At 60.3% G+C, this 21,026-nt stretch overlaps 4 protein-coding genes and 1 non-coding gene across 10 annotated transcripts in view; 3 read left to right on the top strand and 2 right to left on the bottom strand.

Annotated features, from left to right (window-relative positions):
• ABCA3 (ATP binding cassette subfamily A member 3) overlaps positions 1 to 7,436 on the top strand; it is a 33,719-nt gene extending 26,283 nt beyond the window's left edge. For 4 of the 5 annotated variants that reach the window (XM_051779882.1, XM_051779890.1, XM_051779870.1 and 1 more), the window contains exons 26-31: positions 116 to 310; positions 1,286 to 1,473; positions 1,627 to 1,797; positions 2,193 to 2,380; positions 2,473 to 2,546; positions 4,771 to 7,436. In XM_051779882.1, the coding sequence (XP_051635842.1) occupies positions 116 to 310; positions 1,286 to 1,473; positions 1,627 to 1,797; positions 2,193 to 2,380; positions 2,473 to 2,546; positions 4,771 to 4,902 (948 nt within the window). In that variant the 3' untranslated portion in view covers positions 4,903 to 7,436. The remainder of the gene's footprint in view (positions 1 to 115; positions 311 to 1,285; positions 1,474 to 1,626; positions 1,798 to 2,192; positions 2,381 to 2,472; positions 2,547 to 4,770) is intronic. The other variant, XR_007903242.1, reaches the window with a different exon arrangement.
• A 632-nt stretch (positions 7,437 to 8,068) lies between these two features.
• On the bottom strand, positions 8,069 to 11,687 carry MCRIP2 (MAPK regulated corepressor interacting protein 2). 2 transcript variants are annotated; one of them, XM_051781869.1, is made up of 5 exons: positions 11,527 to 11,687; positions 11,362 to 11,443; positions 9,619 to 9,746; positions 9,317 to 9,469; positions 8,069 to 8,515 (listed from the first exon to the last, which is right to left on the bottom strand). In XM_051781869.1, exons 1-5 carry the CDS (start codon positions 11,576 to 11,578, stop codon positions 8,445 to 8,447), a joined length of 486 nt encoding a protein of 161 aa, XP_051637829.1. In that variant the 5' UTR covers positions 11,579 to 11,687; the 3' UTR covers positions 8,069 to 8,444. The 2 variants fall into 2 exon arrangements, with proteins under 2 accessions (XP_051637829.1, XP_051637839.1); XM_051781879.1 differs by having other exon boundaries at positions 9,317 to 9,418; positions 11,527 to 11,682.
• Positions 11,688 to 13,604: 1,917 nt separating this feature from the next.
• Positions 13,605 to 13,675, top strand: TRNAG-CCC (transfer RNA glycine (anticodon CCC)). Its single transcript has one exon. It is a non-coding gene; the product is annotated as a tRNA-Gly (tRNA).
• Positions 13,676 to 13,785: 110 nt separating this feature from the next.
• Positions 13,786 to 16,793, top strand: METTL26 (methyltransferase like 26). The gene is made up of 6 exons (XM_051781776.1): positions 13,786 to 14,033; positions 15,071 to 15,233; positions 15,350 to 15,409; positions 15,880 to 15,947; positions 16,216 to 16,294; positions 16,363 to 16,793. The coding sequence occupies exons 1-6, from the start codon at positions 13,828 to 13,830 to the stop codon at positions 16,408 to 16,410; spliced, it is 624 nt and encodes a 207-aa protein (XP_051637736.1). The 5' UTR covers positions 13,786 to 13,827; the 3' UTR covers positions 16,411 to 16,793.
• Positions 16,794 to 16,850: 57 nt separating this feature from the next.
• On the bottom strand, positions 16,851 to 19,724 carry WFIKKN1 (WAP, follistatin/kazal, immunoglobulin, kunitz and netrin domain containing 1). Its single transcript, XM_051777049.1, has 2 exons — positions 19,503 to 19,724; positions 16,851 to 18,687 (listed from the first exon to the last, which is right to left on the bottom strand). Exons 1-2 carry the CDS (start codon positions 19,722 to 19,724, stop codon positions 17,197 to 17,199), a joined length of 1,713 nt encoding a protein of 570 aa, XP_051633009.1. The 3' UTR covers positions 16,851 to 17,196.
• Between the last annotated feature and the right edge of the window lie 1,302 nt (positions 19,725 to 21,026).

Raw genomic sequence — 21,026 nt, 5'->3', positions numbered from 1 at the left:
TGTCCCTGAGCATCCTGCTGCCGGCTGAGCTGTGGACTCCTGGGGCTGGCAAAGCCACCCCTTGCCTTGCCGTGCCATCAGGTGGTGACACATGGCTTTGTGTGTTCCCCACCAGGTCTATGACAGCCGGGAGTCCCTGCTGGCAGTGGACAGGATCTCCTTGGCCGTCAGCAAAGGGGAATGCTTTGGCCTCCTTGGCTTCAACGGAGCAGGCAAAACCACCACCTTCAAGATGCTGACTGGTGACGAGAGCATCACGTCAGGGGACGCCTTTGTGGATGGGCACAGCATCCTGGCCAACATCAAGAAGGTACCGAGGGCTGCAGGGGCAGAGGGCAGTGCTGCAGACAGTCCTGTGCCTGGCTGGGCTGAGCCACCTCGCAGGTGCCTCTGTGCAGGATGTGGTTGTAGTTCCAGGGGTGGCAATATCCCAGGGGTATTGTGTCCTTGGCTGGCCCAGCTCTCCATTATCTGGTCATGTGGAAGCAATCCCCTCTTCACTGGAATCACAGATGTGATACAAATGGAAGCCAAACCTTGTGAGGGTGGCAAACCCTTCATCTAAGGTTTTGCTCCATAGTTGGAAATGTGCAAAATGTGAGCTACTGATCACAATTGGAAAATGATCTCTCTAAAACAAGTAGGTCAAACCTTTCCAGACCCCGCTAGAGGACTCCTTGGGAGTTGCCGACTCCGTTTGGAAAAGCAAGAAATGAGCAGGGTTGGGTTTTCAGTTCAACCTCGGGATTCCTCCACCACTGTCACAGATTTCACAGAATATCCTGAGTTGGAAGGGACCCACAAGGATCATTGAGGCCAACTCATAAGTGAATGGGACCCCCGACAAGGTCAGGCATAGAGAACACAGGAAGGGTCTGCCCTGAAAGCATGGCCCAGATTGATTCCCTCCCTGGAACTGCCTTCTGTCACACTCTTGTCCTTGGAAAGGACCAGGACATGGTGGAGGTACCAACCCTCCAGCACTTTCCTTCTCCTGAGATCCTGGGAATCCCAAAATGGTCTCTCACAGTGAGGAACCAGCTTGGGAGAGGGCAGTGTGAGCCCACCCAGTTGTCACCCAGAGACACGTTGTCTGTGTCCATCCTTGCCAGCCCCGCTGCTCCAGCAACAGGAGCATTTCCATCTCATTCCACCTGTGGTTTTGGAGCTGTGGCTCAGCCCCCATTGTTCACTGAGGAGCAGCAAAGCCCTGTGGGTGCCCAGGCACCTCCTGGCCCGGAGACCTGCCTGTGAGCTAATTCCCTTGGGTTCCTCTCGCCCCCAGGTGCAGCAGCGGATCGGGTACTGCCCGCAGTTCGATGCCCTGCTGGAGCACATGACGGGCCGCGAGACGCTGAGCATGTACGCGCGGCTGCGGGGCATCCCCGAGCGCTACAGCGGCAGCTGCGTGGAGAACATGCTGCGGGGGCTGCTCCTCGAGCCCCACGCCGACAAACTCGTGAGGACCTACAGGTGAGAGAGGCGTGGACAAGCCCTGTGTCCGCTGCCCTGGTGCTCCCTGTGCTCGTCCTGGATCTCTGTTTACATTCCCATCTCCCTTTTTCAGTCAACTTGATGATCTTGGAGATTGTTTCCAACTGTAATGGTTCTGTGATTCCTCTGCAGTGGTGGTAACAAGCGGAAGCTCAGTGCTGGCATTGCCCTCATTGGTGGTCCCCCCGTGATCTTCCTGGATGAGCCCTCCACTGGCATGGACCCCGTGGCCCGGCGTTTGCTCTGGGATGCAGTGACACGGACACGGGAGTGTGGCAAATCCATCATCTTCACCTCCCACAGGTGACACTTGGCTGGGCAGGGCTCAGCGTGAGAGATCAGGGAGAGTGGCCAGGTCCAAGGGATGGGACCCAACTCCAGAGCCTGGTGGGTGGGCAGTCCCTGTCTGCAACCAGGGGCTGGCTTTACCTAAATCTCCCTCCTCCAAAAGCCTAGAGAGGAGGGAATACACCTCCAACCACTTTGCAGAAACTTCTGCTGTTGTGTCCTGGTGTTTACATGCTGTGGCTGCCCCATCCCTGGAAGTGTTCAAGGCCAGGTTAGATGGAGCTCTGAGCAACCTGGTCTAGTGGAAGGTGTCTCTGCCCATAATAGGGGATGGGACTAGATGAGCTTTAAGGTCCCTTCCAACCCAAACCATTCCATGATTCTCTGAACGAGTCCTCTCCCTCCTGCAGCATGGAGGAGTGCGAGGCGCTGTGCACACGCCTGGCCATCATGGTGAACGGGCAGTTCAAGTGCCTGGGCAGCCCCCAGCACCTCAAAAGCAAGTTTGGCAGTGGCTACACCTTGCTGGCCAAGACACGGAGCGAGGAGGAGGGCGAGCTGCTGGCCTTCAAGGCCTTCGTGGAGAAGACTTTCCCAGGTACTGTGAGCCCTTGGAGGGAGGGCAGGGTGCTGGGTGTGAGCTTCAGCACATTCCCTAACCCAGAACCTGTCCTTGCTCATCTTTTCCAGGCAGTGTCCTGAAACATGAGCACCAGGGCATGGTGCATTACCACTTGACCAACAAGAACCTCAGCTGGGCACAGGTAAGGGGGTGCTGGAGCAAATCCCCTGTTTGCAGAAGGAGAGAACCCTCCTCCTGCCCCTTTGCATGCTCTCAGTGCTTTGCTTCCAGTAGGCATCATTCCCACCCTGATATCCCAGTGGGAAACATGGCATGGGTAGGCACCTGCCTGCTCCGGTCCCTCGGCCCCAAGAGCCCCCTGGCACCCCAGCTTTGGGTGTCACCCTGTGGTCCCACCAGGGCTGTGGGCAATGGCTTTACCCAACCGTGGACCCTGTAGGATCCCAGCCCAGGGACACAGATAAAACCCCATGGGTGTGCATATATATATATGTGTATATATATGTGTGTATATGTGTGTATATATATGTGTGTATGTATATATATATATATACACATATATATATATAGTAAGTATAGTATGTAACCATCTGCATAGAATGTACATAGGTAGTAATATATGGAATATATACATAGTATATACAGATGTATATTATCTATCTCTGTAATACTATCTGCCTATATATATACGCTATCTATATATAAATACATGTATACAGAGGTATACATAGTATACAGATTGTTTTCATATGCAGTATATAGGTATATATAGGGTTTTATATATCTATATATGTGCTGGTTTAAAAGTTAACCAGCAGGGGGAATGAACCCAACTCAAAGGAGAGATTATAAGTCAGAATAACAATTTATTAAAATAATACAGTAAGTACAATAATACAAACAAACAATTGGTCTCAACCCACAAAAACCCAAATGTATAACCCAGTACCCTGGGGCCTGAACAAAGTGGTGTTCCTTGGGCCCTGTTTGAGTCCAAAGTAAAGGGAGAGGGGAAGAACCTGCTGGTGGGAGAGCTGCTGCAGTCTGGCCAGAACTGGTGATCGCAGTCCAGTGGTGGTCTAAGTCTGGTTGAGAGCGATGAGATGCAGCCGTCCTCTGGATCCCACGAGTGGGTTGAAAAATGTTCCAAAACTCCAAGATTATATATCCTCCAGTTCAGGCAGGAATGCTTGGTACTCTCCTCAGGGCGGGGAGTTCACAAAGGGTGTGAGGACAGAAACGTCCTCCTATCTCACAGGCCTCTTAACACCTAGTTTATAGCCTGAGGAGTCAGGCTCTATGGGCAGAAAGGTGCGAATAGTCTATTGACAACAATAGTCTAGTTTCTGGGAAATGACATGGAAGGCTATAGAATACAGTTTTGGGTTACACCCACCATGCTCTATGGGCAGAGGGTGCGAATAGTCTATTGACAACAATAGTCTAGTTTCTGGGAAATGACATGGAAGGCTATAGAATACAGTTTTGGGTTACACCCACCATGATGAACTGATCTCAGCTGTCCTAACTAGGACAATATATTATATACAGTATGTACAGTGTATATATTGTGTATATACACTATATTATGTATATGTATATTATATACATTACAATATATTATCCTATATACACTGTATATACACTATATAATATATACACTATAAACACTGTATATAGTATATATAGGTTTTTTTATTTATCTATATACTATATATAGTATATGGTGATACTCTAGAGTACATATATATCAATTATATATTGTATAGAATATATAGAGACTATAGAGAGAGTACATAGTGTACAGATTATATAAAAACTACATATAGTTTATAAATATATGTGTGTTTATATTTATAAATATTTTAGATATTATATATAGCTATATATAAGCTAGCTGTATGCTATGCACAGCTAGTTATGTATATAGTATATATACATATATATGTGTATATATAGTATGCTATGCAGGTTTTTTAAGATTATGTAAATATTTTATATATATTATGTGTTAGCAGCAACCCTGGGCTGGGATTCAAGCCCAGTTGTGTATGTGTGTGTGTGTGTGTGTGTGTGTGTGTGTGTGTGTGTGTGTGTGTATATATATTCATTTATCTCATATAAATATGTAAAATGTTCATATACACAGGATATATTTTTAAATGGAGTCAGATACTCTGCTAAATAATCCATCTCCTGGCTCCCCCCCCCCCCCTTCTGCCAGGGAAGGTGTCACTTCCACAAGTCTCCCTGGAGATAAAAAGCTTCGTCTGCTTTCCCTGTCAGTGTGGAGGTTCCCTGTCACAGCCTAGGGGTTCCCTGTCACAATCTGAGGGTCCTCCTGGCAGCCTGGGGATCCCCCCTGCCAAGTCCCACTGCCCTAATGTCTGTGCCCTCCCTTGCAGGTCTTTGGGGCCTTGGAGAAAGCCAAAGAGAAGTATCGCTTGGAGGACTACTCGGTGAGCCAGATCTCCCTGGAGCAGGTCTTCATGAGCTTCACCCGCTTCCAGCACTACACAGAGGACAGAGGGAAATGAGCCCCCGGTGCCCTTCCTCACGGACTGGCCCCCAGCCTATACATAGTATATATAGAGACAGTAATTTATATATCAGCGTGTCTTAAATACTGTATAAATGTAAAACTTTTCACTGGGGAAGGGGGAGAGGATGGCGGCGTTTCCTCGTGCTGCCGGGATCACCGGGATCACCGGGATCACCGGGACTGCCGCGGTCCGTGTGTGTGTGTGCACATGAGACACTGCCACTCTCCAGCCTTCATCCCACCCACACAGCAAAAAAACCTGCCCAAAAAGCTGGGAGGAGCCTGGATGGGTGGCGAGGGGTGTTGGGCTTGGGCTGGCAGAGGGGCAGTGGGGTGTCTCCCTGCTCCCCTCTTCCCTGCCCATCGCTCACACCCGCTTCGTGGTCCTCGCCCGCATGTCGATGTGTCGTTTGGTGGTTGCTCGTGGTTTAGCAGGAGGCTGTCACATAGCTTAGGTCCAAACCGTCCCTGGGGTCACCAGGATTGCCCCTAGAAGCACTTTGTGTCCAGCTGGAGGGACACTGCACAGCTCCTGTCTGGCTCCTGCCTGGCATGGGACAGAGGAGGCTCCATCTCCTTTAACTGCTTGGGAAAACTCTGTCTCCTGCCTGCTTGCCAAGCCTGGCCTGAGGAGCTGGCACCAACCTCAGCCATGCAAGGGGAGCTGTGTGGTGCCAGGAGCTGGCACTGGGTGAGAGGTAGGACGTGCTGCTGGAGCAATGCCTGCAGCTCAGCCCCTGGAACAGCACGTGATGGGCATGGCTGGAGAGCCAGAGCCTGGGCTGGAGGCAGCGGTGGGTGAGGGGTGCCCAGGGACTCCTGGGCTCTGTGAGAGGTGCCACAGGGTCCCTGGGGACACTGCTGTGCTCAGTGGGATTTCACAGGGTGCCCGTGGACGTGGCTGTGCTCAGTGGGATGTGTTTGCAGTGCCACAGGGTGCCCAAGGACACTGCTGGGCTCAGTCTTGTGCCCATGCAGGGGTTTGCCAGCAGCACTGCCCCACACTGTGCTGTGCAGCCACAGGACCGGTCTGAAGCCAGCGATGCCCTGGCTGTGCCCATGTCCTGCTGAGCTCACCCCCTATGCCCACACAGCTCCAACCAGAGCATACCTGTCCCACATCCCCATCCCCTGTTCCAGCAGCAGGCGGGGAGCGAAGGCCCTGCCCTGCCCCTGCCCAGCTCTGGGATGCTGCTGGGCACCAGCACTGCCCAGCCCTGCCTGTGCCCAGTCAGAGGCAGCAACTGGGATTTCTTTTTAGCGTTTCCCAGTGGTTGGGTTGCTTTTTTTTTGTTTGTTTGTTGGAAATCCGTGTTGATTCTTGTCTGTCCTTAACTAGTCCCTGTGTCACCTGGGGCAGCCCCTCCGGCCGCTGCCCCGCGATCAATGCAGAGCTATTTGCACTATAGTACTACACACAATTGCACATAACTAATTAATATTTATGGAGAGGGGGGCTGATTCCCTCCCAGTGATTGCATTGTCAGGGGTTGGGTTACATTTTTGGGTTGGGTTTTTGTTCTTTTCCCCGTGACTGACTCATTCTTTCCTGTTCCATTTTTTTTCCCTTTGCCTAATGTTGTTGTTCAGAACGATGGTGCATCATGTTACTAAGAATTTCCCCAGATCTTAACGATGTGTGTTTTATTAGCAAGCAGCCAGCAGGTGAATGGCATCCCTGGACACCTTGGAGCCCTCTGGAGCTGCTGGCAGGGAGGGGTTGCTCCCTGGGAGCATCCTAGTGGGCAGCAGAGCCAGCTACTGCCAGGGCACCTTGCGGGAGGGACTCCCAGCACCAGCGACATCCTTGGAGAGGGAAGAAAAAGGGGGATGCTTTCTGCTGGAAGGGTGCCTGGAGCCACCAGCAAAGTGCTGAGACTCCCAGTACCTTTTATTTTTTTTTCTGGAAAGGGACATACAGCAGAGCCTCCTAGGTTTTGCCTGGCATAGGGAGCAGTGGGAATGTGGAGGTTGCAGGGGGTGAGATGCCAAATTGCCATGGGCTGGCAGTGCCCTGAGCACAGCAGTAACAGTACATGTCCTGTTGGGGTACTGGTGACCCCCTGCAAGGCTTGGTGCTGGGCGGGGGGGATACACAGAGACAGCATAACCCCCCTAGTGCCCATGATGCCCTGGCAGAGCTGAGGTGAGAGGAGTCCGTTCACAGATGGCATCCCCTGACCCCAGCCCTGGGGGGGGGGAGGAGAAAGGAAGCAGCATTACACTGTCACACGGGGCTGTAACACCCTCCCTGTCACCAAGGCAGGTGCTGCTGGCTGTGCATGGTGCTGCTCCCAATTTCAGTCACAGCCACAGTGCCAAGGCAGGGAGCAGGACCAGGAATGGTCACCTGGCAGACAGGACCAGGAGCTCACCAGACAGGTGCTGCCAGGGTCAGGCTGCCCTTGGCACTTCTCTGGCCTCCCAGGTGGGAGAAGCATCACAGGTCCCAGGTGGCTGCTACTCCCCGCTGGCTGCAGTGTGATTGTTATTCCCATCATAGGAATAATAAAACCAATTCTTTTTCCAGTGGGTGTTTCCTGGCCTCCTTTGAAGTCAGACTCTGCTCAGGCTGTGCTGGCCTCCTGATCTCTGCTTTGGGGAAAAGGACATGAGGGAAGGAGGGTGTCCAACAAAACCAGAACTGGAAGAGCTCAGTCTGGCTGGGAAAAGCCCATGAGCTGAGGAATTTTTGTGTGGAAGCAGAAGTTAGGGTCCCCATTCTTTCCACCACAGGCAGCCACAACTGTTCTCTCTTAGCCTCCCCCAGACAACCATGAGTGAGGGGGAAATCCTGAGCTTGAGGCTCAAAATAACTTCTGGCCTCCATGGCAGTGAGGGGCTGGCCCTGGCACCCTCATTCCTGTATCTTTCCCCACCTCTACCCTGCAGCCTGGCTCTGAACCACAGCCAGGGTGCTCAGCCCCCCTGCAGGTGCTCCCTCAATCCCAAACATCACCTAAAACAGCACCAGCCCCTGGCTGAGGCCTGGGACATGGCACAGCCCCAGGACAAGGATGCAGCTCCAAGGGAGAGGCTCCAAGCCCCTTGAAGCCACAGCAGCCAGGCACCCACTGAGCCACAACGCAGCTGTGAGCATCCCCTCTCCAGGGCATGATGCTGCTCCCCTGCCCTCCCCCTGCTCCAAGTGCATCTCCACGGGCAGTTTCAGCGCTTTATTGTCAGGCGGTCCTGCTACAGCCCCCCGCTGTCCTCCCCGTGGCCTGGGCTGCAGGGGGGATCCACTCCCTCGCCCCCAGCATGGCACTAAAGTGTCCCTGGGAGCTGGAGGCTGCAGGAGCTGCAGCGGTCCGAGAACTGGCACTTAAGGAATCCTGGCTGGGGCCACAGGCTGCTCCTCCTCCAGGCCTGGGGAAGGCACGTGGCCGGGCATGGCTGTGGTCCGGTCCCGCGGGTCACTCCAATCCGGGCATCTTAAAAACGTGGGTGGAAAACGCCACCGACTCTGGGCTCTGACCAGGTGCTCACAGCTTCGTTTCTCTTAAAAAGAGACCAAATGCGACCTTTTCTTCCCTTTTATGAGCAGTTCTCGATTTTGGCCAGAAATTGCTGTGCCCACCACTCCTCCAGGTCAATGGGAACAAAGTCTGAAAGAGAGGGGAGGGAGAGGGGGGAGCAGCTGGGGCAGGAGCAAAGCTTCAGGTGCTCACCCCGAGCCACCAGAAAAAATAACCATGGAATCACAGAATATCCTGAGCTGGAAGGGACCCACATGGATCATCAGGTCCAGCTCCTGGCCCTGCACAGGACACCCCAACAGTCCCACCCATGTGCCTGAGAGTTTTTGCTCGGGCAGCCTTGGGGCCATGACCACTGTCCTGGGGAGCCTCTTCAGTGCCCAGCCGCCCTCTGGGGGAAGAACCTTTTCCTGATATTCAACCTAATGACACCTCCAAATTTCCCCCACCCCTGTGCCATGTCCTCAGGCAGCCAGGCTGGGTTTACAGAGCTCTTGGCTGCTGCAGGACCCCCCAGGCTGCAGTCACAGCCACCAGAGAAGTGTTGTCCCATCCCCACTTGGTCCTGCTGGCCCCAGGAGAAGCAAGTCCCCACAAGGACTGGGGAGCTCCTCTCCAGCATGGTGCTGAGCCCACCTTGGTGGCTGGAGAAGGCCTGAATCCCAGAGGAGTCATCAACCAGGAGTCCTGCTTGATGTTCCTCCAAGGGGCACAGTGGGACATCCCCACCACAGTGCCAAGGCCAGCTGCCCCTGCCCAGGACCCCCAGAGTGGCCTCAGCACCAGCAGGACAGACCCAACCAGCTCTCCAAGCATCCTCCTCCTCCTCCTCCCACCACAGCCCTGCTCAGGTGCAGGCTGAGCCCACACCAGCTTGTTGCACCCCTGAGCCCAGCATCCTCCCAAGTGTCCCAACCGGTTCCCACTCACTTTTGAGCCCGGGGTTGGGGGTTTTCTCCACGTACTGCACAGGGCCGCAGGCGCTGTCCCCGCTCCGGCTGCTGTCCAGCTGCTGCTCTACCTGCTGCCAGGCTGGGGAACAGGAAGGGGGGGGTTGGGATGGGGGTTTCCCAGCCTGGGGGGCTGAAGGAGGGGAACAGGAAAGGGCAGGACCCCAGGCTGGCAACTCCATCCCTGCACCATCGATGTTCCCAGCACGATGCAGCTGCCTCAGAAGGGACCCCACACGCTCCAGCCCCCCCAGGTGCTGCCCAGGGACCCTCTGCCCTCACCTTCATAGATGAAGCGGACGTTCTCCTCATGGGCCAGGGTGTAGCACTCCTCAGGAGCTGAGACCTGATGCAGCAGCACCTGTGGCCTCTTGCCATTCACTCTGTTGAACACAAGTTTCTGGGCTGGGCTGTGGAGACAAGCAAGGAGGGGTGAGGGGGGCCAGCAGCTCTTCCCACCCCAGTTTGAAGCAAGGACTGGGTGCCCTGGGTCGCCCCACTTTGTGCACACTCACCCACAGCCCCAGCAAGGCCAGGGGCACAGCTGCAGCCACCCAGCCCTGTCCCCAAGGGAGGGGACAGAAAGGGAAAGGGAGAGGGGGTTCTGACACAGGGAGGGGTGAAAGGGGAGCTCCCTAGGGAAAAGCATGTCTCTCACCTGTCCTCCAGCCCAGCACCAAGTGCAGTCCCTAAAACAAGGAATCTGCCACCAAAACTGCAGGAACATCAGGAAAATGGAAATGAAACCCACTTGGGCACAAGGCAGGGGATGTGCCATCCTCTGCAGACCCAGTACCTGGGATCACCGGAGCAGCCCTGACCCCAGCACGAGCCCAAGGTGCCCCAGAACTGAGACATAACTCTCTGCCAACGAGGAGCAGGTCAGCCTTCCTCAGAGCTGGGATCCCCTTTGGGAGGGTGGCACTTAAACCAGCCCCAGCCTGGAAGCAGCAACACGAGACAGAGCCAAAGGAAAAACTTGGGATGAGATTTTGAGGGCACGTTCAATGCAAAACTCCAGTATTTTGGCTTTTCGGCCCAACTCTGGGACAGGACATGTCTGCAACCGCCACATTCCTCATGGGACAAAGTCTAAGGGGCCTCGGGAGTGCGTTTATAGGGCAGGAGAGACTGGGAGCAGGCAGCCCCCGCGGACCTGTGGGCAGGGGCTGGGGAGGGCAGTGATCCCCAGACCCCCACAACCAGGGGTGCTGGCAGGCAGCAGGAGAGTGAGTGTGGCAGCAGCCCCTCCAGTGAATTACAGGGATCCTGAGAAGGAGGGGAGCTGGACAGGGGGGCTCTTATATATTTCTTGAAGCTGGAAGGGATGGGCAGATCTGGAGGGGTCCCACAGCCCTGCCTGGGTGGGCTTTGCCCCCAGACATCGAGCCAGGAAAGGGTCTCCTTAGGGACAGATCCATCATCACCCAGCAGGCGCTGGAATCCCCTCCGGCACCCACCCACCCGACAGCTCCAGGTACCGCTGGTGGACGCTGGGAGTCACCCCAAAGCGTCCCCTCACACACACCTTAGGGGCAAGGGGCACGGCCAGTCCCGCGTGGGTGCGTGGCGTGGCCGGAGCCGCGGCCCAGGGCGGGCGGTCCCACAGCGGGGCCGGCACTGGCCCCGCCGCCGGTTTGTGCAATCGGGGCCGTGCCCGGGGCCGGCGCGGGGGGGTCGGACAAGCCCAGCCCGGCCCGGCTCTGCCCCGCGCCGGGACCCCCCCGCGCCGCCTCCTTGGCGTGACCCCATCGCTCCCACTCCCCGCGGTTTTTGGGGACAGCCCCCGGGAAGGAGGAGCAGCGCCAGCCCCGGCGTCCCCCCCGGGGGGCGGCCCACGCCACGCGTGTTCTCGCTGCGCGGGACCGGGCGGGCACCGGGACGGCTGCGACCCCCGCGCCGGGCAGCGGCACCGGGACCCCCCTCCCGCGGCCCCCCGGGCGGCCCGGCAGCCCCGCTCCCCTCCCCAAGGTCACGGCCCGGCCGCCCCGGGGCCGGTCCCCTTCCCAAGGTCACGGTGCTCACCTGGCGGGGGGCCACGCTCCGGGCTGCGGCCGCCCCCGCAGCTCGCCCAGCTTGCTGCTCTCCACCGCCTGCTGCGTGGGACCTGCGGGGGGCGCGGGGCGTCAGGGGGCAACGCGGGGCGGGACGGAGCCCCCCGCGCCCCCCGGGCCCCGCGCCCCCCGGTACCTGTGCGGCGCTGCGTGGCGAGCTTGCTGGGCCCGCGCGTCAGCGTGTACATCCTGCGGGCCCGCACCGGCCCCGCACCGGCCCCGCGCCCCCGCACCACTGCCGAGCGCGCCCCTCTCCGGGGCCTTTAACGGGCCGGGCCGGGCCGGGCGGCCCCGCGACACGCCCCCGCGCTTAAAGGGACCGCGCGGGGGGCGCGCGTGGGGCGGGGGACCGCGCAGAGGGGCTGGGGGTGTGCGGGGGGGGGGCGTGGGACACGCGCGGGGCACGTCGCGGGAACACGTGGGAGGTGTGCGGGGACACATGTGACACATGCGGGGTGCGTAAGGGACGTGCATGGCATGGGGGGACACGCAGGGGACACGCACGGGACACACAAGGTGGAACGCGTGGGATGTGGGGACGCACAGGGGACATGCGGGACGCATCACGGGCACGCGTGGGAGGTGCAGGGGACACAAGGGACACGTGCAGGGCACACCGGGGACACACATGGGGGACGCTGGTGGCAGACAGGGGATGTGGGGACACACAGCGGACACTCAGGGGATACACTGGGGCCGTGTGTGGGACGTGGGGACGCACAGGGGAAACACGCGAGACATGTCGGGTGTACACGTGGGGGGACATACGGGGGCTCACAGGGTGCAAGGACACACAAGGGAGACGTGCAGGACACCTTTGGGGCACATGTGGGGACATACATGGGACACATACAGGGACCTTAAGGAAAGGACACGGGCTGTGGGGACACACTTGGGACATGCATAGGACATATCAGGGGCACGCGTGGGATGTGGAGGGCACACAGGAAACACATGGGGGACACATGGGGACATGCGTGGGACATGAGGACATACAGGGGACATGCGTGGGACACAGAGTACATGTGGGACATGTGGGAGACACAGGACACAGACAGGACATACAGAATGCACACCAGGGACACTGGGACGCACAGGGGTCAAAGTAGGGGAAAAGGCACAGGAGGCACGTGGGACACAAGATGGCACAGGCACGCAGGGGACACGGGAGTCACAGGGGACACAGAGAGGACCTGAACGGGGACATTCAGGAGATGGAACACGGGAGCCATGGCACACACAGGGGACACGTAGGGGTCACTCCTGAGACACAGAGGGCCCAGGCAGGGGACATCGAGGGGGCTCAGAGGCAGGGGCTGAGGTGCCACCCCCGTGGGGACAGCGCTGTGACGAGCCCAGAGCCGCACATCCCATGAGCAGCGCGGGAAGCCGGAGCGGGGGCCGCGTCCCGGCCGCCACGGTGACCTTTGGAGCTGGGAGGTCCCGCCGAGGTGTCCCCACGTGGTGGGAGGTGCAGACCCGGCACATGACCCGGAGCTGGTCCCCGGCTCCCCTCCCGGGGCTGGCTGGTGACAGCAGCCAGGGTTTGGGGAGAGGCCATGTGACAAACCCACTGGGGTCTCCTGAATGCTCCATCCCAGCTCCAGGTGCTGCAAAGCCACCCCACGAGAGTGACCTTTGCCTTTCCGCCATGTGTCCACGGTGGTGGCCAGGGAGGGAGGGGTGCAGGGAGGTGCCCCCCCCAAAAAGCACAGCAGTGCCTGACCCTGGTGGGTGCCAGACGCCCCTGGCTCACCCTCAGGGGTGCACCCAGCACGGTCACATCCACATGACTCCCCCAACCCTATTACCGTGCCTAAATACAACCCGACCCGTGGGGACACCACCGCTGGTTGTCACCTGCCCTGTCAGCCGGCAGGGGTTGTGCCTCAGTCTCCCCACTTGAGACCTGCCCGGGGTTTGTCAGTGCCTGTGGGCACATCTCTGAGCTTTTCTATGCTCAGAAGGGCTGAACCCCAAATCCCTGTGCTCCAGATGGATCCCTCCAGACCTCCATCACCATTGGGAGCAGTCACAGCAGGGGTGGTTCCCCACTCACCCCAATTTCCTGAGGTGTCAGAGCCTCAATTCGCTCTCGCTGGGGGGACAGGGTGGGAATGTCCGTGCATGGTGGGTGGGCTGCAGGGCCCAGCGGCCCCGGGGTCCCGCGTGCGGCCGAGGCCGAGGCGCGGCGGGGCGGGAGCGCTGCCGGCAGCGCCGCTGGTGTAGTGGTATCATGCAAGATTCCCATTCTTGCGACCCGGGTTCGATTCCCGGGCGGCGCAGGAACCTTTTCCTTCCTTTTTCTATTTTTTTTTTCTTCTCCCCACCCACCCCGCCGTGGAAGCTCCACCCGCGGCCGTGGGGGCGGTCCCGTGGGCCGGTCCCGCGGGGGTGCCGGGAGCTGTAGTTCCCCCCATCCCCTCCCAGCCCGGCCATGGAGGTGCCGGCGGCCGCGGAGCGCAACAAGGGCCCGATCCTGGCGGTGCTGCGGGAGTGCGCGGGGCGCGGAGCCCCCGCGGGGGCGGCGCTGCGGGTGCTGGAGGTGGGCGCGGGTGCGGGGCTCCACGCCGCGCACTTCGCCCGCGCCCTCCCGCACACGCGCTGGCAGCCCTCGGACATCGACCCCCGGGCCCTGCGCAGGTGAGGGGGCCGGAGGGTTGGGGGGCCCGGGGCACTGCCTGCCTGCAGCCCCCTCCCCCAGACCCGCGCCCGGGTTCCCTGCTCCCCCCTTCATTTTTTTCTAGGAAAAACCTCAGCTCCAACTCTGGGGTAGCCAAGGCTCTCCTGCTCTGTGCTGTGTTTTTTTCCAGGAAAACCCCAATATCCAGCTGTCAAATGGATATTCTTTCCAGAACAGACCCACTCAACAGTGGGCCCAGGCTCCCCACTTTATTTTTTTTCCCCCCCCCGGAAAAATCTAATATCCAACCCTTTGGCAGCTCAGGCTCTCCTGCTCAGTGCTGTATTTTTTCCAGGAAAACTCCAATATCCTGCTCTCAGATGAGCTTGATGGGAATTTTTTTCCAGCAAAGACCCTTTGGACAGCCCAGGCTTCCCTGCTTGACACTTTATTTTTTCCAGGCAAACCACGATATTCAACTCCTGCCCATCCCAGGCTTCCCAAGTCAATACTCACTATATTTTTTTTCAGTAAATCCCAATATCCAACCAGGCTCCCCAGCTCAGGACTTTATTTTTCCCAGAAAAGTCCCCAAATCCATCTTTCCCCCATGGAAAAAAATAAACGTTGTGGGGAGGTGCCGGAATCGGCGCCTGTCCAGGGGGGTTTGTGTCCTGCCCACCCAGCAGCACCCACTGCCCTGTGAGGCTGCAGAGCCAAGACCTGGGTGGTGAATGTGCCAAAAAGGGTGTAAATCACACCAGAATCTGGCGTGCTGGGGCAGTGGTACCGAGGGGGTGCAGGCAGGCAGGAGCACAGGCTGCTCCGGAATGGGGGGTTGGGCCCTGGGGCCTCTCCATCCATGTGCTGCTGGTTGTCCAGGTGCTGCCAGTTCTCCATGGGGGAGCAAAGACCCCCCAGCTGTGCTGCACCCACAACCTCCTCAGACACCATCCAGGAGTTCTGCCTGTGCCTGCAGTGGGTGCTGGAGGGATGCCCGGGGGGGGAGGACCAAGCAATGCCCGTCTGGGGCTCAGGTGGAGTTTGGTGCCCACAGCATCTCTGCCTACGTGGAGGCCACGGGGCTGCCCAACCTGCTGCCCCCCATCGTGGTGGACGTCTCGCAGGGCTGGGAGACGTGGGGGGGCACCCAGCCCGCCTCCCTCGACCTCCTTGTCAGCATCAACATGATGCACATCGCGGAGCTGCGCTGCACCCAGGTGAGCAGCCCTCCCCCAGGCCCTGTCCCCTGCTCTGACAGTGCCAGGGCCGAGGAGGGGGTCCCAGGGGGTTTCCCCAGACCTCTGACCTGGTCCCCACCTCTCTGATTCCCCAGGGCCTGTTCAAGGGTGCTGGGGTGCTGCTGAAGCCTGGAGGAGTGCTCTTCACCTATGGGGTGGGTCACTGTCCTGGTGTGGGAGCATCTGCAGGGCACAGGGCATCACTGGGAATGCTGGGGGGTGGCAGATGGGAGGGCAGCTCCAGGCATGGCTTGGGGAGGGGGCGGGAAAGGAGAGAGCTTGGGTTTAGGGAGTCTCTGCCTTTTGGGGCACATGGTGAGCCCTGGATGGGGCAGTTTTTGATGGGAAAGATGCTCATCTCCCTTGCCTTATCCAAGGCAGAGTCTAGGGGGGGGCTGTGGAGGGTGATGGGACCTGTAGTGGGTGACAGGACCCAAGGTGGGTGACAGGACCTGAGGTGGATGACAGGACTCGCAGAGGGCGATGGGACCCATGGTGCCTCCTGGGGGCCACGGCTCTTCCTGCTTGGCTTCTGTGCATGGTGGGGACAGCAGCCCATGGAGGGGGCGCTTGTGGGGGACACAGGATGGCTCCAGCCTGCAGCTCCAGCTCCCTGTCCCACCAGCCCTACGCCGTGGACGGACGGATCAGCCCCCAGAGCAACGTGGACTTTGACCGCAGCCTGAGGCAGAGGTAGGAGGGGCTGGGGTCCCAGGCTGCTGGGGGCCTGTCCTGTCTGTCCTGCTCGTGCTGTCTGTCCTGCCCATCCGTGCTCCTGCAGCTGCAGGAAGCTCCCTCCCAGTGTGGTCCTTCAAGATAAGCAACATCTGGGGGAAGCCCCCGCCCCCCAGGGCACCCCCGGGAGATGGGGATGCCTCGGGACACGATGTCTGTCTGTCTGACCCGCTCCTCCCTCCCCGATGTCCATCTGTCTGACCTGAGCCAGCCTCCCTCCCCGCAGGAATCCCGCCTGGGGCCTGCGGGACACGGCGCTGCTGCGGGAACTGGCCGAGGCCAACGGGCTGCGCCTGGAGAGGATGGTCAGTGACGGGGTCCGGGGGGGTCCCCAGACCAGTGGGCGCCCCCTGACCCCCGGCTCTGCCCCCAGGTGGACATGCCGGCCAACAACAAGAGCCTCATCTTCCGCAAGCTGTAACTGCCCCGACCTCCAGCACCTCCTGGCACTGCCCCCACTGCTGCCTCCTCGAGGGGTCCCAACGTCCCCCCACAGGTGCCATCTGGGGACAGCAGTGATGGCTCAGTGCCACGCCCCAGCTGGGGCTGGCCTGGCTGGGGGGTCCATCTCCCCCAGTGCCTTCTCCCTTTGCAGCAGAGTGCCACAGCCTGGACCAGAGGAGGACAGGCATGGGGGGCACAGGTGTGGGAGCGGGGGCACAGCACCCCTGGGTATGGGGGAGACTTCTTGCTCAGTTTGCTCCTAGGATGCTGTGCTAATGGCAGGGGGCCCATCATCCTTCCCCCTTTCCCAGGACTGTGCTGTTCCCCCCAATAAACTTTGTGGCATTGGCTCCCCCCTGACCCAGCAGCTCCCTGATGCTTTCAGTACCAACATGAGGGGGGAGGATCTCCAGCCCACTCCCGGCACCAATGGGGGGTCAGATTCTGCACTGGGGATGCTACACTGGGTCCAGAGGCTTCCATGAGGTGGGAAAGTTTTTATGGGGAGGAGGGATGTCCTGGCAGACCTCCCACCCCTCTGCAACCCAACCCAGTTCCTTATTGCTGCTGGCCAGGCGGGGGGGCACACAAGAGGGGGGCATGCAGCAGATAAATTACAGGGGAGATGGGAGCTGGTCTGGGGCTCAGCATGAGGCTGGGGGGAACTACATGATGGTGGTAACCTCAGATGCAGGGGCTTCCCCGGGCTGCCCCCTCCATGGTGTGTCTGCAGCTCCCCCTGTTGGCACATCCTGGCTCTCCCCTAGTCCTGGAAGCGGTTCAGGAGGTCGCAAGTTTTCTTCTCCATCAGCTCATAGATCTTCTTCACACGCTTGTCGTTGGCTGCCCGGACGTAGCTGCTGGGGTCCAGCGTGGCCATGCCGTCGTGCACCTCGCCCATGATGATCAGTGGCCCGTCCTCCGCTGTCATGTTGGGGCAGGGGCAGCTCCAGTCCATGTCGGTCAAGGTCACCTCCAGGTACTTGATGTTGAAGAACTTGAGGCCCATCTTTTCATCCTTGAGGACGTCCTCGAGGGCAAAGCGGGCAATGCCAGAGTCCTGGTCCTCCACGATCTCCATCAGCCGGCCCACGATGGCAAAGTCGCTGCGACAGAGGCTCAGCACCATCTTGCTCTTGAGGCGGCAGGCCTTGCACTGCAGGCTCTTGGGGAAGGGGCACACGTCCTCACACGTCTCCTTGCTCTCGAAGTTGTTGGTGTTGCCCTCGCAGCCGCCGTAGACGAAGGAGTGGCACTGCTTCAGCAGGTGGTTGTACGCCCAGCGCGGCTCCCAGTTCTGGCAGGGCCCCTGCACCATGGGCAGCAGGCAGGTGGGGCGGGCGCTGCCCAGGCAGGCGGCTCGGCACTCCTCGTACGTCTCAAAGTGGTTCCTGTTGGCCCCACAGCCGCCGTAGCGGAAGGTGAGGCAGGAGCCCTGCTTGGCATCAAAGTGCCAGCGCACCTCCATAGCCTCACAGCGCCGCCGGTCCGGCTCCTTCAGGCACTCGGTGCTGGGGAAGGGCTGGGGGCTGCTGGCCCGCGGGGTCACCCCTGGCTCCCGCCTCACCACAGACAGCGGGAAGTCAGCGCGGAGCAGCCCGGCGGCGTTGCGGGCCGTGCAGGTGTAGATGCCGGCGTCCTCGTGGCGGGCGTTGTAGATGACCAGCTGGCCGATGTTGGTGACCACCACGTTGCCGTACATCTGGTCCGGCCGCATGATGAAGTTCTCCTCGCGCTCGCTCTGCTTCTCCCAGGTGATGTCCGGCCGCGGGCGCCCACTGACGTCGCAGCGGAAGCTGACGGTGCCCCCGGCGCGCACGGACTGGTGAAAGGGGTTGGTGTAGAGGGCGGGGGGCACCGGCACCTCGGGGCCGGCGCCGGGCGTGGGGCGCGCCGTGGTCTCCTGCGGCACCGGGCTGGTGTCGGGCCAGGTGAAGATGTGCTTGCAGGGCACGGTGGTGAGGCGGGTGCCGCGCAGACACGCTTCGGCATCCATGTAGCACTTGTTGTAGTAGGTGAGCCCGTCGGAGGCGCAGGTGAAGTTGGGCTCCTTCTCGCAGCGGTCCTTGCACTTGCAGACGGGCTGCCCGTCCCAGATGTCGCAGTCGGAGCCCTGCTGGGCGCACACAAAGCTCTCGCAGGACGCGGCGGGTGCCAGGGCCAGCGCCGGGGCGCTGCCGTCGGCAAAGCGCGCGGCCACGCAGCTCCGCAGCCCACACACGTTGGTGCAGCACTTCTCAAAGTCTTCACAGTCCTGGCCAGGGAGGGAAAGGAGGTTGCGGGGAGGACATGGAGGTCACTGCCATGCTGTGACTGTGGGGGCTGTTCCCACCGCTGCGGGACTTTTGGGTGGGTGGGTGTCCCCCGTGCAGCTCTGTGCACCTTTGGCATTGCTGGGCCCTGGGTAAGAGCCTAAAACCTCCCCAGCACCGCTGCACCGTCCCCAGCCCACTCTCAGCACCCCCAGGATGTTTAGGGGTGCACTGCAGTGATGACGGGCCCTTCTCCCCCAAAGCAAACAGCATCTTGCCCCTCTCAGCTTTTGCTGGCTGAGGGGAGGCAGAACTCGTTACACAGATGAATTGTGAAGGAGTCTCCCCATCCTGGGTCTGGGCAGCCCTAACCGTGGTGGGGGTCCCGCTCACCACTGCAGAGCCCAGAGCCAGGGCTCTCTGGGATGGGCAGCCCAGTTTGTGGGTGTGCTCTTGTCCTCAGGGAAAAGTTGGGAGGGGATTGATTCTGTCCTCTGCCTGATGGGATCCCCCTCCCAGCACACCATGGCTGGGTGGGGCAGGGGATCCCGTCCAAGGGGCATGGCCTGAGGGGGAGGCATGTGGGGGCAATAAGCAGTTTCTCTGCCTGTGGGGCACTGGGGAGCATCTCCGGGGCACCTCTCATGCCAGCAGGGGCTTAGGGGGGGCAGAGCTGCAGCCGGGCCGATTGCACCGAAACAACTGAACCAGCTGTGCCACCGGGCACAGGACCCGCACCCCAAACATCTCCTCGGGGACCTGGGGATGCTCCCCAAAAGCTGTTACCTCCCTCCGCCGCCGCAGCCCCCCCGCTCACCTGGTCTGCCTGGCACTCCCGCTCGCAGGTGCTCTGCGCGTCCACCCACAGGTTGGGGTTCAGCTGGTTGGGGCACACGCCCGGGTGCCGCGTCCTGCCCGGCTGCAGGCTCAGCCCGGCCGCCGCCGCCAGCACGGGCAGGAGCAGCGCGATGCCCACGGGGCCCCGCTGCCGCCCACCCGTGCGCTGGTCCCGGGCCCCGCGACCCCCACGAGGAGCCATCGGGCCACCCCGCGCCGCCGGCCTGGTTCGCTGGCGAGGGCTCGGGATAAATCACATTCAGGACGGAGGGAACGAGAGGGAAGGCGGGCAGGCGGGGGGACAAAGAGGAGGAGGAGGAGGAGGAGGAGGCGAGGACCAAACCTCTGCCCTTCAGCGCGGCCGGCGCCCACCGGACCCCCGGCAACGCCGCCCTCCATCCATCGCCGCGCGGCTCTCGGGGACACGGTGGCAGCGGCGGGAGTCCCCGGGGCTCAGTCCATCCCCGGCGCGGCGAGCGGGGCGAGTGGGGTGGAAGGGGAGGACGGGAAGGTTGTAATCTGAATCCCCTCCCTTCCCACTGATGTTTCTGGGTGTTTGGAATGGGAAAGGCGCTGACCTCAGCCTCTAACCCCGGCGAGCCCGGCGATCCCTGGGCAAACACGGGGGGAGATCAAAGGCAGAATGCAGAAAGTCTCCAAAGAGAGAGAGTGAAGGGGGGGGGACGACACACGAAAACCCGCTCGGCCCACGGAGCCGAATTCCTGCAGGATGAGGAAACAGGCAGAGCCTGCAGTCCGGTGGGACGAGGCGACCGGCGGGAGGCACGGGGAGCCCACGCTGCGGGATCGGGTTGCCCGGGAGCCCCGCACCCCGCACCTCGCCCCTGGGCACCCACTGGCACCACAGCCAAAGGTGCCCAGGAGCGGGATCCCGGCAGCGGCACGGATCCATCCCCGCTCCCCAGCCGGCATCCCTCGAGCGCCGCGCTGCCGGCACAGGACCCTGGCTCGCCCCGCGGGCTGGGTACCCACGCAGCCAAACTGGAGGGACTCTCCCTGGGGCTCCCAGCCCTCCCTCCCCGCTGATTTACAGCCAGGCTGTCCTCTGAGCCAGACCAGACCCGGCAGACTGCGCCTGAGCTCAACCAGCACGTCCCGCACCGGCCCTGAGCTGCCAGGAGCCGGCCTCGGCTCCCCGGCCAGATCCCCCTAATCCCCGCTGGAGACTGACCTGCAGCAGGAACATTTCATGGCATTTTGGGAGCATTAACTCTTCCGGCTCTGGCGAGAGCCTCAGAGCCGAGGGGGGTCTGCAGCCCCTACGAAACAGCAAACCCGAGGGGATGTTGCCCCGGGGGAGCAGCTCAAGACCTCCAGCCTCTCCTCTTGGGGGGCAGGTGGTGGAGGGGACATAAAAAAGGAGGGGAGCCCTTTCTTGTTCAGTTTTTGTTTTGGCGGGGAATCCAACCCACCCACACCCCTGAGGGGCTTTTGCATGTAATGGTTTGGTGCTCCCCCCGGTGTGCAGCTCCTCGGGGAACCC

The sequence above is a fragment of the Manacus candei genome, unplaced genomic scaffold (genome assembly GCF_025592945.1).
Source record: "Manacus candei isolate 608988 ecotype Guabito, Panama unplaced genomic scaffold, ASM2559294v1 h1tg000002l, whole genome shotgun sequence".
Lineage (NCBI taxonomy): Eukaryota > Metazoa > Chordata > Aves > Passeriformes > Pipridae > Manacus > Manacus candei.
This window is presented reverse-complemented; position numbering and strand designations above follow the sequence as displayed.